Source organism: Phodopus roborovskii, unplaced genomic scaffold (assembly GCF_943737965.1).
Source record: "Phodopus roborovskii unplaced genomic scaffold, PHOROB, whole genome shotgun sequence".
In the NCBI taxonomy this organism is placed as follows: Eukaryota; Metazoa; Chordata; class Mammalia; order Rodentia; family Cricetidae; genus Phodopus; species Phodopus roborovskii.
This window is the reverse complement of record NW_026126409.1, coordinates 13,980,893-13,998,987: the sequence shown is the minus strand read 5'-3', so window position 1 is coordinate 13,998,987 and position 18,095 is coordinate 13,980,893. Positions and strand designations below refer to the sequence as shown.

The following is an 18,095-nucleotide window of genomic DNA, read 5'->3' as shown; positions in this document are numbered from 1 at the left end:
GCCTGGGCAGGGACCTCCTACCCCACCACTCATGTGACCCTGTCTCCTGGGCAGGGCCTTCCACCACCATCATTTATGTGACTCTGTCTCCTGGGCAGAGGCCAGGCACACCACCACCACTCTAACCAGTCCCTGCTGCCTTGGCAAGGGCTTCCCTCTACAGACATCACATGTGCCCTCTCCACATTCACATATGACTCTCTCTAGAAGGTTCCAGACACGGGCTGGAAAGAGAATCCATCTTCTATCCCCTCCATCAGGCACCTGGGTGATCCTGAGTATGAACTAAGTAATTCACAGTGCATGTCACTCTCTCAGGCCAGCACATGAGCAGAGAGAAAATGTGCAGGAACAGGAGGGGTTGTTGTCACTGCTACAAATCTCCCGACATGTTAACATATTTAACAGAGTCGCAAGAGTCTGGGACTGAGTCCCCACTCCCAGAGGAGTTCTTAGGAGCAAGGGGAGAGAGGCGATGTTGCCCAACTTCATCTTAATTAGATCACACTGTTTCAGATGTGTGCTGTTAAAGCAGTTTGTTTGTATGAAGCGTTCAAGAAGATTCTGGAGCTGGGCCTGGTGGTGCAGACCTGCAATCCTGGCTACTCAGGAAGCCAAGGCAGGAGTATTAAAAGCTAAAGTTTCTGCCTCAGAGTAAGCGTAAGATAGCTTGGAAACTTAATAAAATCTCCTCTCAAAATAAAAGCTTGGCAATGGACACGAGTTATGAGAGAGAATATAAGAATATAAAATTAATACCTTCCCAGTTCTAACTCTGTCATAGACTTTTTCTTATTTTGGGGACATAAGTGTATTAAAATATATTTGAGAGCAAAATAATAAAACCCAAGGTGAAACTCCACAAGTTCAGAATGCCTACAGACTGTGGGTCCAGTTAATTTCAGTGTGCGGTTTCTTTTTATTTCTGAATTTTTAATATAAAGTCGATTTTTTTTTTAAGAAAAGGGCTGCAGATGTAGCTCCCTGATAGAAGGCTTACCTAGCTGCTAAAATCCCTGGATTCACCCCTGGGGGCAATGAAAGGGGGACAATGAGGCAGGGGAGGAGGAAGAGAAATGGGGGGGTGTTCTGAAGAGCCCAACTAATGGGCCCAACTTAAATTAATGAAAATGAGGAGAGAGAGAGAGAGTAAGGGAGGGGCTGTGTAAGACAGCAAGAAGAAAGGAAGAGGGGAAGGAGGAAAGGAAGAGAGTGAAGGGAAGAAAGAAGAGAGGGAGGGAGGGATGGAAAGAGGAAAGGAGGAAGGAAGGAAGGAAGGAAGGAAGGAAGAAGGAAGGAAGGAAGGAGGAAGAAAGGAAGAAAGGAAGGAAGGAAGGAAGGAAGGAGGAAGGAGGAAGAAAGGAAGGAAGGAAGGAAGGAGGAAGGAGGAAGGAAGGAAGGAAGGAAGGAAGGAAGGAGGAAGGAGGAAGAAAGGAAGGAAGGAAGGAAGGAGGAAGGAGGAAGGAAGGAAGGAAGGAAGGAAGGAAGGAAGGAGGAAGGAGGAAGAAAGGAAGAAAGGAAGGAAGGAGGAAGGAGGAAGGAAGGAAGGAAGGAAGGAAGGAAGGAAGGAAGGAAGGAAGGAGAGGGCCTGGTGAATCTTAATTTCTACACCTTCACTTTTGCCCTCATATTCTTTTGGCCCCTTAGGAGCCAGTGGCCACAGCCACATCTGGGTCACATGTCAGGTGCCAGCTGCACATTGTGGACTCTGGGACACTCCCTCTCTGTGGCCAGGGCTAGTGGCTCCTTCCATGCACCGCCTCCCACTCTGTACTCGAAGCCCCTTCCCCGGCTATGTTCAACTGCATCGGTCCAGGCTCACTGCTGCATGCAGCTCTTGCCACAGCCTCCATCATGTGAATGGCCACCTCCTCACTGGGAAGTAGGTGACAACTGAGTGGCAGACAAAAGCCTGCCATGGGTGCCCCTCGAGCCAGCCCTGCTGATGTAGGGAGGCCTGTGGGGGACGGCTGTCTCACCAGGTTCTGGCGCTGTCCAAGCCTCACACTTGAAATGCTCACTGGGATCCGATGGCTGCCCGATCCCAGCCAGGTTGATGGCAGCAATTTTGAATTCATACAGTGAACCTTCTGTCAAGCCTTCCACCTGTATGGATTTTGTTTCAATTAATCTAAGAACTCGAAGGAATGTTAAAATTCATAGAGGCAAAGGAGGACTCGTGATGAGTTTGCAAAGAGAAATGTAAGTGGGATAAACAGTGCTGGAAATGTCATTTAAAGAGGCCATTTATTTCGCACCCACTAGTCATGACATCAACTCTATGATGGCTTCAGGTAAGAGCTGAGCTGAGACAAAAAGCAATGCCCACAAAGAGCAAACCAGGAACAGGAGAACCAGCTCCAAGCCCTGCTCAGTCTCTGCAAACTGGGGTTGGCAAGGAGCTCGCAGGAACCCTGACTCCAGCCTAGCTAAGTAACGCTGGGTTAACGTTCAGCTGTAGTCACTGAACCTGTCACCTGCAACCACTACAAAATCTGCTACCTAAGTTCAAGTGCTCCTGGGTTTCATGGTTTTTCAAGATGCTAAAGTTTTCAGTCTACACTGAGCTTTGGGGTCTCTGTCAGTCATGGGCAAGACCCTAAAGACTTTGACCCAGCAGCTTGTTAGAATAAAAGCCCTATCCTGGATACTGATTTCCCAAGTGAAATCTTGGTGGCTAAACTTCTTTATTCCTCAAAAGACAGAGCCATCTCACCCAGAGAGGAAGCAGGTAGTTCTGCCAGGGGCCTAGGCCCAATAGCCACTGCATGCTGAGGATGAACTTGGAAAGTATCGATGTAGTCACACTAAGTTTATTTGAGTTTAAGCTACATATATCACATAAGTGTAAATGTTACAAATAATTATATTATAAAGTCTATCATAAAGCAGTTTTCTATATGAAAATTAGGCTGCTAAGATCTTGTCCCAAATTCTCATTTTTTTTTCCTAATGTGCCTGCTATCATCAGTCCTTATGTGTTGGTGATGAAGTGAATCCATTCGTCACTGCTCAAATGAGAAAGCAAAGGCTTTGAAGTTGAAATCAAAATCAGGAATTTGACTCCAGATCTCTTACTCCCTCTGCATCTGGGTGTGACACACCCTGGGACAGGAGATGGTAAACACTGGAATTTCTAGGATATGGTGGTGTGGTGGTTTGAAAGAAAATGGGCCCCAAAGGGAGTGGCTTTGTTGGGGTAGGTTTGGTCTTGAGGATGAAGTGCTGTTACTCTGGAGGTGGACTTTGAGGTCTCATATATGCTCAATTCACACCCAGTGTCGCAGTCAACTTCCTGTTCCCTATAAGTCAAGATGTAAGAACTCTCTGCTCATTCTCTAGCATCATGTCTGCCTGCATGCTGCCTTGCTTTCTGCCATGATGATAATGGACTGAACCTCTGGAACTGTAGTAAATAAGCCACCACAATTTAATATTTTCTTTATAAGAGTTGCCATGGTCATGGTGTCTCTTCTCAGCAACAGAAACCCTAGCTAAGACAGGTGATTATCGACGAAGAGCAGTGTCCTCCCATCAACACTTGCTCAGCTAGATCCTTTCCTACTCCCCTGCCTCCTCTGCCATCCATCCCCCTGGACCAGGCTGGGATCCTAGGATGGAACACACCACTCCTCCAACGGGTCATTAACTGACTATGAAGCCTGCTCAGTTCCAGACATGGAACTCTTTATTGCTTCTTAGATTCCTAAGATCCATCTAGACTCAAGCACCATGCCCTTCTAATTCTAGGATTTTTAGACAACTTATATTTCAGGATCAAAGGACCCAAAAGCCAACTGAATTCTGAAACTCTGAATGAAGGAGTCTACCCAAAGGACACTTAGGCAAAAGCAGAGAACAAAAACCAACCGTTAAAATCCTCTCTTTGACAGGAGAAGAGTTGACTTCATGCCAGTTCTCATGGTGTACTTCTCGTTTGTCTAGGTAGTAGCCTAGGATAGCTGAGCCACCGCTAAATTTAGGCACTTTCCAGCCCAGGGTCATGGAATGGCCGTCACAGTTGAGAAGGGTGATCCCATATGGGTGAGAGGGGGCAGCTGCAAGGACACAGAAGCATGACAGTCACTAGGGCTCTATATCCCTCATCCCTCCAAGCAGCCACCTTTGTACACGCAGGGGCCACTGCTCCTTTCACAGCTGCCTTTAAAGTAGGTGGGTTCAACAGTGCCATTTCCTTTCATCTATATCCATTGCTCTCTCTAAATTCAGTTTCAAGAACCTTGAGGACAGGACAGGGACCTGTTTGAACCTGGTCCGGGACATGGAAACAGCAGGAGCCTTCCAGCCCCTGGAGGTGATCAAATGCCATTTTCCAATCTGTGTATGTGGGGAACAATCACCAGGTGGCCAGAAGGGGGCAGCACTATCCATTGTGTGTGAAAACTTCAGACTAACATGGGTACATAACACATGATTCCCTGTTTAGACACCATGTCTAGAGGGAGACCACCTTCTCCAACAAGCTTAGGAGTGTGCCCCAGCTTCCCGCTGACTGGTTCATCCTCCATGACTGATGGGGTGGTGAGTGAGAAGTCGATGAGTGGGAGAACAGGGACAGAGAGCCTTTGGCTTCAGGCAGTAGGATTGAGGTAAAAGTCAAGTAAGGATGAGTGCAAGTCTTTCTGGGAGGACAGAGAGAGACATGTGACTCAGAACCAAATGGTTTTTGCTCCTGTGCTTGCCTGGGACTTACCAGAGTCCCCGGAAGTCCCAGAGCTGGGAGAAGTGATGCACACCTCTAATCCCAGCATGTGGGAAGCAGAGGTAGGTGGATCTCTGTGAGTTCAAGGCCAGCCTACCTAGATAGTGAGTTCCAGTCCAGGCAACAAATATGAGACACTGAACATGAGGGATCACCTTGTCTAGGGACAGCAAAAACATCTTGTTGCCACTCAAAAGGCAGAGTCTCGGGATCCCTGGAACAAGCTGGCTGGCTAAGCTAGCCCCGTCCTAAAGCTGCAGCTTCAGTGGAGAAACCCTGCCCAGTAACTAAAATGGAATGTGATCTAGGAAGACCCCTCAGGCCTCCATGCTCACACACCCACAGGGGCAGGAGCACTTAATCACTCACACGCATGCCCCCTCCCAAACACACACCACAGTTAAAAAAAAAAAAATGGATCTGAATTGTCCTGTTTGATCAAAATAATAGACATTTTAAATATTCATGGATAGAAAGAGAAAGTGACATGAAAGACATTCAGACATTCCCTTTGAAAGCACAGATTTCAAAGAGACAGTCATGGCAGACAATGAATGTTCTGAGAGGCTATGATGCCCTCCATACTTAATTGGCATAGTGTTGGCCTACCATTTCCTCTCACACTGCCATTTCCAGGACAAACAGCCCACTGGGAGGTGTAGAGTCTGTACCAAGCCCCGCCCCTACCACGTTTGTCCCCTGTCCATGTCCATGGTGGCAAGTATTTATTCATGCAGAGAGCATATAGCTCTAACCAGAGACAGAAGAGCCCAAGAGCTACATACTGAGGGCCGCCTGGACCTTGATGACTTCTGACTCCTGGGAGTTCTCGCTGGTCCCCACGGCATTGACAGCCTTAACCCGGAAGATGTACTGCTCACCGGTGGTTAAGCCATGTACCACAAACCTGAAGAACATGGTCAAGAGTCACACAGCACAAGCCCCAGGTTGCTGCTTCCTACAGCTGAAGCAGAAGTCGCTAGGGTCCGTCATAAAAATTCCCACTTGATCTGAACCCAAATTGACTTTTCCTGTAAACCACACATACACATCCTCATTTCAGTGCCATGAATTAACTCAATATTTAAGGTAAAAAAGGCAAGCCAGCAGCACCAATTATACTGCATTTAGTGTCAAAGTCTGAGAACCTGCCTTCAGGTTTTTATCTGGAGCCTCTCTAGAATGCTTTGCTATAGCATCTGATTTCTCACATCCAAGAGGACTGTGCATGGGAACTGAATGTAGGCTGGTGGGTAGAGACCAGGACCTCTAATTCACACAGAACCAGCAGGAGCATTGGCTTTGACACCCACCAGACCATATGTCCCTTGTCATGTTCCTTAACCCCTGCAAGGCTCTGCTTTCCCTCCTGGGGAGCAGGAATGCTCAGTCCTCTCAGAACTGTCATGAGCATCCAATGAAGAACAATCCAGGAAGAACTTGCCTTGCACACAGCAAGTACTCCGGAAACATGAGCAGTTGTTATGAATCTATAGTCAATATGATTTACCAGCAGCCTTACGCAAGCCCCTCCCTGATAATACACCCCAGGTCTCTTCCTCTCAGGGGTCTTTCTCCCATTGCTGGCCGTGGACTGATAGACCACATAGTTGCCATTCTTTTATACCCCTGGGTTTTTACAATATGCCTTCTAAAAAGAATTATTTTACAGGAAGATGGTAGAGCTGCCACTGAGACCCTCCACAGCGACCACTGTGACACAGACCCCACCTTCCCATGAAGCACATCATGCAGAAAACACAAACTCAGACAATCCTTGTGCTTTGGGCACAGAGCAGAAGCAAGTATGTCTAGAAGACTCCAGCTTCCCATTGCAAAAGGTACAAGTCTCAGGGGGTCACTGCCCAGCCAAGAGGTAGTCATTCCCTGCCCCAATGCTGTTGTGGGCTGAAGTATAAAGCTGCCCTTATATGGGCAAAGACAGGGTTACCCTGCTGTGTGGCGAGTAAAGATGTTACTCTTACCCCCACATAAATCTAATTTAAAATATTAAGGAAATGGCAATGATAGTTACTGTTACATATTGTGTACACGTGCTTGATTATTGCATTGCATACCATGAATTTATACGACCAAAATAATAATAGAAAAAAAAGATATTTTTATCAATAGACAAGTTATCTATCTCAGCGATGTGACCTGCCTATCTCAAGTCAGCACTTGAGAATGTCACACCCCAACATGTGACTAAAGAAAGGAGTCATGTCTAAAGGGTAGTCATGGGCATTCCACTGCCATCTCTCCAGCTCTGGAAGCCACACCCACATGCAGTGCCCTGCCTCTGTGACAGTGGGTTGGTTGCTAGGGGGGTGGCACCTGTTATATCCGATGGGTTTATGGTTGCATGGCTCCCACAGGTTTGTTCCTGCCACACAGCAGTCCACGTAGTAGCCGAGCAGGCTCTCTTCGTGCTTTGGCCTGTCCCACTGCACCACAACAGATGTCTTTGTATTCCTAGAGGCAAGCACCCGGCCAGGAGCAGATGGGGCCACTGAGGGGAGACAGGAGGAGGGAAGCTGTGGTCAGAGTGCTGGCCATTCCAGAGAGCCACCTTGTCCCCAAGGAGTAAAGGGCAGGTTTAACACTCTACAAGGAAGTGAGTTCTGGATGGGGCTGTGGGACTAGGGCCTCTCGCTGAGTCTCGTGACTGACAGGACAGGAATTTCCACTGTGAATTCCATGGAGCTGCTAGAGGTTCCAGTGCATGAGGCTTTGTTTGACAGCCTCGTTGGAAATAAGACACACTGATACCCTATTCTGGAGAATCTATGAGGATACCCTACCAAATCAGTTTGACTATCACATAGAAAAAAAAAATAGTAAAAATATCCTTCAGCCACTCCAGAGCTAACCACCTCAGACACATGCCCAGTGTTCACTGATTATTTTTACTTTGTGCATTTTACTTTGTGCAGAGGAAAGGTTACGGCCTCTCCTTGGGAGGCTACAGTTGCGCTAGCTGTGGTCCTGGGTTTGAGTTCTAAGAGCCTGGGTGACAGTGGAAACAGGCCACAGCCCAAAGAGCATCTGAAAGTAACCTAGGTCTCCATTCCCAATACCAGCTCACTGTCATCTCCAGCTTTTGTAAGATTAAGATATGGTAAATGAAGAGGGGCTGCCCTGATGCTCAGTGAACTAACACCAGGATTTGACTAACAACAGGCACATCCTGCCCAAAGGCTGTTAGGGCTGGGGGGGGGGGAGTGCTGAGAGGGCTACACTCTGGGGTGGACTGCAATTCCGAGTTTCTATGAGCTACATTTGAAATTTTCCGAGCAGAATCTTCAAGTCATGAGCAAGAAACCACCCTGAGTTTAGGGTTGGGGGGTCTCTAAGAGATTGTGGCCTAAACATACATTTTAATTCATGTGTGGCATAGGCTTATAATCGCAGCACTCAAGGGCCTGAGATGGAATGATTACTATGAGTTTGGGGGCAGACAGAGCTATACAGTGAGGCCCTGTCTCAATAAACAAACTAACAAACCACTTGTGGCTTCATGAAAAGAGGATAGATCTTTGGAGAAATGCTGAGTGTTGGCCACCATATGAGGACAGCCCTCCATCGCTTGTGAATGGACTCACCACCATGCATGAAGTCATGCACAAGGTGTGTCTTCATCCTCTCACTGACTGTGTACCCGTGACACCTAACCTCAGCCTGTCATGGACTCTGGTTTGAGCCATCACTTACCAATTATGTCCTGTGCCTGAATAGGTGGCGTTATCTCTGATGGCTCACTCAGGCCATGTTTATTGGCTGACAAAACCCGGAACACGTAGGACTTCCCCTCAGCCAAATCGAAGACAGCATACCGTGGAGATCTTACTGCTGTCTGGGCATTGACCCGCTGCCAGCTGCCACTCCCAACTGCGGACTGCGGAAGCAAGGGGACAGGAGGTCAGAGTCTCAGACAGAAGGGAGAGAGGATAATTAAAGAGTTTAGGGGAGTATTTATGAGGTTCCATCTCCACTTAATGAGTCACAATCCAGTTAAAAATTTTACCATTCTGCAGCTACTTAGAGTGACGGCATGACATGATCTAAGTGTTCCCAAGAGCGTGGGTCACACAATGGTGAGGTCACATATCTAAACCATGGAGCTACTTAACTTATTGTGTAAAGGCCTTTGAGGAATTATATCATTTTGTTAATCTTGGTGCCCAAGTTCATAGAAAGTAAATAAGGAAGAATACATAGGGTATAATGGTTTATCTTACAAAGTATAGAGATACAATGTGTCAAATATAGTTCTATATGTGTACACATATGTGTGTGCCTGTATGTGGTGTGTGTGTGTGTGTGTGTGTGTTGTATTAGGCTGTGACATAAAACATGTATGTCTTTACTTATATGCCTCAGGCTGCTTAAACACATTTCCCTCTACAAGATCGCCATCCAGTGGCTGCATGGCTGCATGCAAACACTGAACACAGATCCACTTCTCAAGAAACCAGCAGTCTTTGAGAGGCAGGAACAGATGTGTAAACTCCACTCCTCCCTAAACCATGGGGACATAGGAACCAAAGAGTTGAGCAGCAGCTCTGCTACACAGGTAACAGAGCTCGGTTCCCACAAGTTTCCATACAAGAGCAGACCCTGGAGGAATTAGCCCCTAGGTGTCACCTCTGCACTCTGCTACTTAACCTCCGCTTACACAACAGTTGTCAGGCTCTCTGGAGAGCAATGGGCTCTTAGGCCCTAAGGAAAGCACAGAAAACCAAGTGGCTACCTGAGAGCAGCCTTCTTGGGAACTTGACCAGAATACCTTTTCAATGAAGTACATCAAGGGCTCCTTGCCACGGGGAGAGGGAGGATCCCAGCTGAGGACGACATAGTTTCTGCTGACCTCTGAGGCCTGGACATTGGTGGGAGGTCCTGGAATCTGAACATCACCTGCAGGAAAAATGTACCACGTGGATACTATGAGGTGACACTCAACCATTCCCCAGCATAACCCAGGGCACAAAGACTGCCCTGGTGAGCTATGGGTATGGCTCCACAATTAAGAGCAATGGCTGTTCTTCCAAAGAACCTGGGTTTGACATCTAACTCCCACATGGTGGCTATAACTGGAGTTTCAGGGGATCTAGTCCTCTCCTCTGGCCTCTGAGTGCATCAGTCATGCACATGGTACACAGACATACATGAAGGCAAAATACTCATACCCATAAAATAAATATCTTTTGAAAGATTGCCCTGCTACAGTTGGCCATTTCTACTCAGAGAAGGCAAAAATATCCTAGGCTTTTTTTATCCAGAGTCAAAGCAAAACACTCCATTAAACATCACTCCATTTCATTTCTGATTTGAAAAATCAGTCTCATACAAAAGCCTTTCAGAGTTTCTATAGGACAAAGGAAACAGAATCCAAAAGTAATCAACCAAACCAGGATTATATCTTGTTAGGATCTGTGAAGGCAGCAGGCAGCATTGCCAAAGTGCCTGCAATGATCACACCTTGCTGATGACTCCATACTGTGGACTCAAGTCTTACATTAGCTCCTAAGGCACACTGCACTTTCTTCCCGCCAAAGATCCATACACATTTGCAAACAGTATAATCTATGCCTGTTTATTTAAACTTCAGGAGAGATGGTGATAAGCACTTTGCAAATTACTGTGGATGGGGTCTTTATAATCAAAGACATCTGGTATACCTGCGTCCCCTCTCATCTACCTAAATACATGAGAGGTCGTAGATATTTCTGTTCGAATTTATGAGAGAATTTCACAGGTCTCTTTAGTTGTTGTACAAAATATTAAGACTTTTAGTTAGATTAGCACATGATTAAAATGGTTTGAACAGTCCCCGGGATATCTCTCTGCCCTTTGAAATATCTAGTTGCTCCCTTGGGACTCAGCTCCAGGCTGCAAATTGAGCAGCCACATGGAAACAGCACAAAACAAGATTGGGTTTCACCCTGAGAGTCGCTTCACAGAGCACAACGCGCTCTAGAGTGTTCAGCCTGATTTGGAATCATGCCTGTCAGTGGGTTGGATTTCACTGAGGAGTCAGCATGTCTCCAGGAAAATAGGGAAACAGAGGTGACTGAGGGAATGGGGAGCAGCCCAGGTCCCCACAAGTCCTTCTCAACCCTTACATGTGTATAACACCCAAAAAGGTACAAGCAGGGACACCAGAGAAAGACACAGAAATCTTTGCCAGATTCCCAGAACCAAATCACTTCTGATGAAGCAAACTAGCAGGAACATGTCATATACGGTTCCCACCACCCTGGAGCAGGCAGGAACTACAAACTGAACGTCACACTTCAGAGCCGAGACCTATCCTTGTAGTTTTGGAGACACAGTCTCTAAGCATAGAGAAATTGGGCTAAGAAACACTTTATTGGCTACTGAAGCAAGAAGTAAAAATCCAGCCTTTGGAAACAGAGAGTTCCCAGTGAGGATGAACTTCTTGAGTCGTTAAGGTTTTCTACACTACATTGGGGGAAGCAAGCAGCAGATCTGCAGAAAGCCTAGCCACAGAGAGAAGAAACCAGGTTGGGAATGGCCTAGGAGCCAAGAATGGATTGATGAGATACACAGAAACACAGTGACACAGTAAGGGTAAGGGGAGTGGCAAAGATAAAAGGAAATGACCGAATACTTCTCCTGGTACCTTATGCTGTAGACCTGGGTGGTTAGTTACAAATGCCCTTGACCTCTCTGTTCACTTCCTATCAGTTATTTTGGGACTTGACTCTGGGTGGCCATTGTTACACTGGATGAAGATGGGGAGATGGGTATATGTATAACTGTGCTATATACTCTTGTACAGAAATACTTCTCAGAACTGAAGTTGTTTTGTTAAAAATATAGCATATATAATTACATATGTATGAGTTAGTATTATCTTGCTATCACTTAAAATACTTCCACATCCATCATCTTTTTTTCCCCTTGAAAGATGACAGTGCCAAGTTCCATTCTAAAATGCAGAATAGGAGCCCATACCACATCTGCTGCCACAGCCACTGAGAGGTTGAGCTGGGGTTTAAGCTAGGGACCTCTGGGTCCCAATCCTGGACTTTGTTCCCTTTGTCAAACCAAAGAACCTACCATCACACCAGAAGAAGTTTGTTTAAGTTGCTGACGCCTGAATTTGATTTGGAATTTGTAGAGCTCTCAATAGGCCAGAAGTCAAGAGAATGAGAAACTAAAGTCAAGGGCTACAATTTCTGGAATATATGGTCAGCTGAACACACAGGGTACAAGTTCCCTGGTCCAAGGCAGTTCACAGGAACCTGGATATGGAGTCAGCAGTATGAAATCAGTCTTGCAGGGGTAGCAGGCTCACTGAGTAGATTAACAGTGTTTGCTTCGAAAGCCTGGTTTCATGCGTTTAATCCCCAGAACCTGCATGCCCTAATTTCATTTCTGTTACTGTGATTAAAAAAAAAAAAACAGCACTCTGACCAAAAGCAACCTAGGAGGGCAATGTGTCTGTGCAGCTCATAGATTACAACACATCACTGTAAGAAGTCAGGGTGAGAACTCAAGTGAGAACTTGAAGCAAAGCCACGGAGGAACATGCGGCTCATTGGAGCTCATGCCTAGCTATCTAGCTTTCTTACAATCCCCAGAAACACCCACACAAAGAACGGTGGCACCCACAGCGGTCGGATCACTCCTACACCAATTAACAACCAAGACAATCACCACAGACATGTCCACAGGCCAATCTTATCATCTGAGCAATACTTCAATTTGGACACATTCCTCAGGTGACTCTGGACTGTGACAAGTTGACAGTGAAAGCTAATTAGGACACTACATAAAGGTAGAAAGTGAGAACTAACCCCTAAAAGTTGTCCTCTGACCTCCATAATCATACCTACCATGGCACTCACATACAAACACACACACACACACACACACACACGCATACACATACACATACACACACAGAGAGAGAAAGAGAGAGAGACTCACATAGCAATAAAGTTTAAAAAATACATAAATGAAAATAATCCTAAATTCAGTACATATTGGAAAAGTTAAATTATGTTGAGGGAAGAACATTGACGTGAATGGAATGTTTAACAGAAGGGACAAAACCAACTGATATTAGGGTAGAAAAAAGGACTAAAATAGCTGAAGTGCTTGCTGCTCTTAGTCAATAAAAGTGATGTTTCCATTTCATTAAAGCAAATGTCTAAAGGAATATTTGAACTTCAATAAAGTTAGAGCTGAGGAGGTAGGTAGGTTCAGTGTTAGAGTTATAAGGAGCATGTGCAAAACACTGATTTGATTCCCCAGCACTGTGGGGGTGGGGGAGAAGGATGGGGAAGAGGTAGGGAGACCAGATTATATGAAACATACATAGAAAAAGGAGCTTGCTAGTAGCAAATGTTTGGACTCAGACATGATTTCCTAAAATACACACAGAATCTCTTTAAAGATTTAGTTAAGACAAGAATTTATGTATAAATGACCAAAGGAAATAGGCTGTCCTAGTTAGTTCTTAGTGTCACCTTGACATAGCCCAAGTCACCTGAGAAGAGGCTAAAGAACTTCAATGTCAGTTGAAGAACTGCCTCTATCAGGTTGGCCTGTAGGCATGTCTATGGGAAAGTCTTGATTGCTAATCTGTGTAGAAGGGCCCCAGCCCACTGTGGGCAGTACTATCCCTAGACAGGTGGTCATGGGCTGTGTGAAAATCTATCAAACCATGAACTGAGAAGCCATGAGCTAGTAAGCAGAGTTCCTCCAGTTTCTGCTCGAGTTCCTATCCTGACTTCCTTCAATGGTAGACCATAACCCAGAAGTGTAAGATGAAATACACCCTTTTCTCCCCAACTTGCTTTTACTTAAGAGTACTGCTTTAAAATCATAGCAACAGAATAAAACTAGAATATAAACTTATTCTCCAAGTCCTCTCTGACTACACCAGAACCTTAATTCACACTCAGCTTGCTGCAGACTGTAGGAATTGCTATTCTATGCAAGCAAAGCCTCACACCAAGGCCAGCATCCCCCTGAATACCAGCTTATACCAAGGTCCCTGGTCCTCTACTGAAGGATCTCATCCTCCACCTCCCAATCTACATGAATACATACTAGCATACTTGGGAATGCTCTTATGTGTGAATAAGACACTTCCATATCCTAGAATGTAGCAACCACACAGAAGGGTAGAACCAGCTGGAATGGCGATGCAGGGAAGGGGGACAGGGGAATAACTGGATACCTTCAGCTTCTTCCTCTGGAAATGCAAGCCACTTGTGCCCGCAGGCAGCACAACACCACTGTATCACCCGTTATTATTGTGGAAATGCTTCCTTTACTTGACATTTTTCTCTATAAAATATCCTTTACTCAGCATGCTTCCCAAATGTGCTTATGCCTAGATACTAAAGGGTGGTTCCTCTGGGTTGAAAGGCATAGCTGGAATGCCCCTGCCTCGGGGAGTTTTATTAGACTCTGCTGTTTCACAGTACCACAGGTTTCATCACAGACACACGGCATTTATGAAGCAAGTTGCAGCTTCTCACCGTGGCCTTTGTTATGGGGTGTGAATTCCACCGTCCACATTGGGAGAGCAAAGCATTTCTCCGCTAATCCTACATCCCATGAGAGTGAAATAGAATGCTTTACCCCCCCCCCCCAGCATGCCAGACCTCCCATTTATTCAGGCCTGTTCACAGAAAGACTGTCTTCTCCAGTATATCTTGGAGCCATTTCTCAGTCATTCAAATATCTATGTTTCAGTAGGTCCCACACTTGGCACAGCGCTAGACTAAGGGAACCAGACAGTTAAGTAGAGTTGTAAGCCACCCTGCCAGGGCCAGTTTCCTCTACTGAGTATTGATTGGTGTCTCTCATGGCTTTGGAGGTCTTCTGGAGACATATGTATGACAAAGACCACTAGTGACCTCCAGGTCACCTCTGCAAAGTTCCCAGGGGCTTTCCATGAAACTTTACTTCCTCTGTTGCCAGGGTTGGAGCACATCCCTTCAAAGACACTGTAGCCTTCACAGGGTAGAATACACAATGTGAGGCTTCTCCTATAGAGACTGTGTACTGCAAACCTGAAAGTCAACCCTAACTGGCAACTGCCCTAGAAGGAATCTTCTCCAATACTGTGATTTTGAAGATAAGCCAAGAAGCACTCCTGCTTCGCTGGTAGCTTCAAACTGATTTCAGTCTTTCTAGAACAAGAAGAGGAAGAGGAAAAGTGTGTGTGTGTGTGTGTGTGTGTGTGTGTGTGTGTGTGTGAGAGAGAGAGAGAGAGAGAGAGAGAGAGAGAGAGAGAGAGAGGGAGAGAGAGGACAACTTTCAGGAGTTCAGGAACTAGTTTTCTCCTTCCATTCTAAGTTCCAGGAATCAAACTCAGTTCACCAGGCTGCCCAGGAAACACTTCTACCTCTACCCACTGGCCACCTCACCCTTGGAATGTTACTGTTTAGGTTTCTGTTCACTGTACTGTGATCTGGCCATAAATCCAACTAAAACCTCTGGATGTCTGATTCACGGTGTGATGCAAGTCTCCTTAGTCCCTCTTTCTAGCATCTCAGGAGACTTGTTAATGAGTCATAGTCACAACATCGAGCTTCAATAACAGAAATATAACCTATCAAGAATACCATTTGAAAGGGGAGTCACAACCCATTCCATTTCAAATGTTAGGAATAAAATTCTTGCAGAAAAAGTTAATAAAATAAAATATTCTCCCACTAAGAGAGTTGTAAGATGGGGAGTTGCTCCATGCTACAGTGCTTGTTGATCTCCAGCACCTGTGTCAAAAGCCAGGCATGCTCACTTATAATTTGAGCACTCGTGAGGCAATACCAGGTGAATCCCTGGGATTCATGACTGCTTGGCAAGCTCCAGGCCATTGAGAGATGCCTTGTCTCAGGAGATGAGAAAGGGAAAGAGAAAGAGGGAGGGAAGGAGGAAGGGAAGGATGGAGGGTAAGAAGGGCAGAGGGAGAGAGAATGGTATTTGCAAAATGACAAAGTTTTCCTCTGGACTCTAGTACACATTCATGTATGTACACACACATGCACAAATGAAGGAAGGGAGGGAGAGAGGGAGAAAAGGAGGGAGGGAGGGAAGAAGAAATGAAGGAAGGAAGGAAGGAAGGAAGGAAGGAAGGAAGGAAGCAAGAACCCAACATCAGCTAAGAATCAAATCTCAGCTTTACATGCAGGAGTCCCTAGAAGATGCCTTTGGGCCCTCCTTGAAGAGTGATTCCCAGAAATACTACAGCTTGATCATTGTCCCCTCTGCCCTCAGCCTCTCTCATCTCTAACTAGAGCCCTCAAGTTCACAAAGCTGAAAAACGAGATTGTTACCTTCAATGTCATCCTGGTAGATGACGATTTCCTTCTCTCCTTCCAAATGAATGGCTGCAGAAAAAAGGTGACAATGATTTTGACATCAAAGCATCCTCTAAAGAAAGCAGTTTTCCCTAATTTGGGATAAATGATGAACTGGCTCAGCATTTAGGCGACAAAAAAAGCTATGGGGGTCATGACCTCTGATACTTTGAAATTGTTTCTGGTAATTCTCAGTACAATCAGCTCTTTGTAGAGGGTCAAAGGACTCATCCTAAGGTAAAACAGTGACTCCCATGAACCATGACAAAAGGTCCAGTCCCATAAAGGAATTTGTGCCATAGTGTCTTGGTATTGAGACCTAAGTCCCACCATGTACAGAAACTGTATCATCAACAAATGGGGGACATTGACACTGGGCATTCTCAATTCCAGTGCACTGCTTGGTGAAGGCAAGAAGCATTGCTGTGAACCATGGGATTCAGCCTCTATTCCTAAAGGCATTACCTCCAAACCTAAAGACAATATTGATGGGGATGTTGAGAATGGGGAAACCTTGCCTGCCACACTCATCATGGGATGTCATGCTTACATGCAGTAGGTAATGGAGAAAGAACTAACTACATGCAGGTGGCCCTCAGGTTTCAGTCAATACTGGGGCTTAAATGAGCATACCTTGTAACCTTTTGAGGTCAACAGGGTCAAGGGCAGCCACAGCATCAGAGATGCGGGAAGGCCTGCTGATGCCAGCATTATTGACAGCCCTCACACGGAACATATATGACCTTCCTTCAAGAAGCCCAGTGACAGGGTACTTGCAGATCTTTACTGGCGCATCATTGCACTGGACCCAGTTGTTAGTTCCCACCTCACATCTTCAAACAAAAAAGAAACGAAGAGGGGGAAAAGCACATGTGGTAATCTACGATATACTCAGGGGTGTATTCTCATAGATCAGTCATCACAGGGGAGCATACCACTTGGGTAAAAATTTACACTGTTGACATATTAACATCTATTAATAGTAATACAATAAACCCAAAAAAGATTTAGTAAATTCAATAGCTATCTCTTCATAGGTATATAAATGGTGCACAGATAGATGATAGATGATGATGATGATAGATAGATAGATAGATAGATACATACATACATACATACATAGATATAGATGATGCATAGACAGACAGAAGATAAGCATAGATGATTGATGATAGATAGATAGATGATAGAGATAGATAAGATAGATAAATAGATGATAGAGATAGATAAGATAGATAGATAGTTATAGATAGATAATAGATGGATCTATAGATAGATGGATGTATAGATAGATAAGATATAGATAGATAGATAGATAGATAGATAGATAGGTAGATGATAGAGATGATGCATAGACAGACAGAAGATAAACATAGATGATTGATGATAGACAGATGATATAGATAAGGTAGATAGATAGATAGATAGATAGATAGATAGATAGATAGATAGATAGGTAGGTAGATGATAGAGATGATGCATAGACAGACAGAAGATAAACATAGATGATTGATGATAGACAGATGATATAGATAAGGTAGATAAATAGATGATAGAGACAGACAGACAGACAGACAGATAGATAGACAGACAGACAGACTTTAGATAAGGGAAAAGTAGATGAGAGGGAGATAGCCAGACATGCATTTACATAGATAAGTTCAATCTTCTAGGTTTATAGCTTAAGAAAATTCCTGCCATAAAACATATTTTAGTCAAATATGTTCCAAAACTTACTTTAAACCCATTGTTGGCAATTTATACTTGTTTTAGTTTCCCCCCTCCCTCTGCTCCTCCCAGTTCCTCTCTACACAGCCCCCTGCCACCAATCCAGATCCACTCCCTTTCTCTCTCCTATTTTAAAAGAACGAGCTTCTAAGTGATAATAATAAAATATAAGATAAAACAAAAAAACTCTCACATCAAAGTTGAACAAGAGGAGTCACACTGTTGGCAATTCTTTTTGGAAGCTTGAGTGGCAAGGCCACAGGGTGGTCCCTCAGTGTGTGGGGGAGGCTCTCCCT

At 45.1% G+C, this 18,095-nt stretch overlaps 1 protein-coding gene across 1 annotated transcript in view; it reads right to left on the bottom strand.

Annotated features, from left to right (window-relative positions):
• Positions 1–18,095, bottom strand: part of Myom2 (myomesin 2) — a 70,824-nt gene that overhangs the window by 24,209 nt on the left and 28,520 nt on the right. The window contains exons 12-19 of the mRNA XM_051182079.1: positions 16,705–16,904; positions 16,048–16,101; positions 9,513–9,640; positions 8,438–8,621; positions 7,061–7,235; positions 5,509–5,630; positions 3,871–4,058; positions 1,980–2,106 (exon numbers count right to left, since the gene is read on the bottom strand). Coding sequence (XP_051038036.1) covers positions 1,980–2,106; positions 3,871–4,058; positions 5,509–5,630; positions 7,061–7,235; positions 8,438–8,621; positions 9,513–9,640; positions 16,048–16,101; positions 16,705–16,904 — 1,178 coding nt within the window. The remainder of the gene's footprint in view (positions 1–1,979; positions 2,107–3,870; positions 4,059–5,508; positions 5,631–7,060; positions 7,236–8,437; positions 8,622–9,512; positions 9,641–16,047; positions 16,102–16,704; positions 16,905–18,095) is intronic.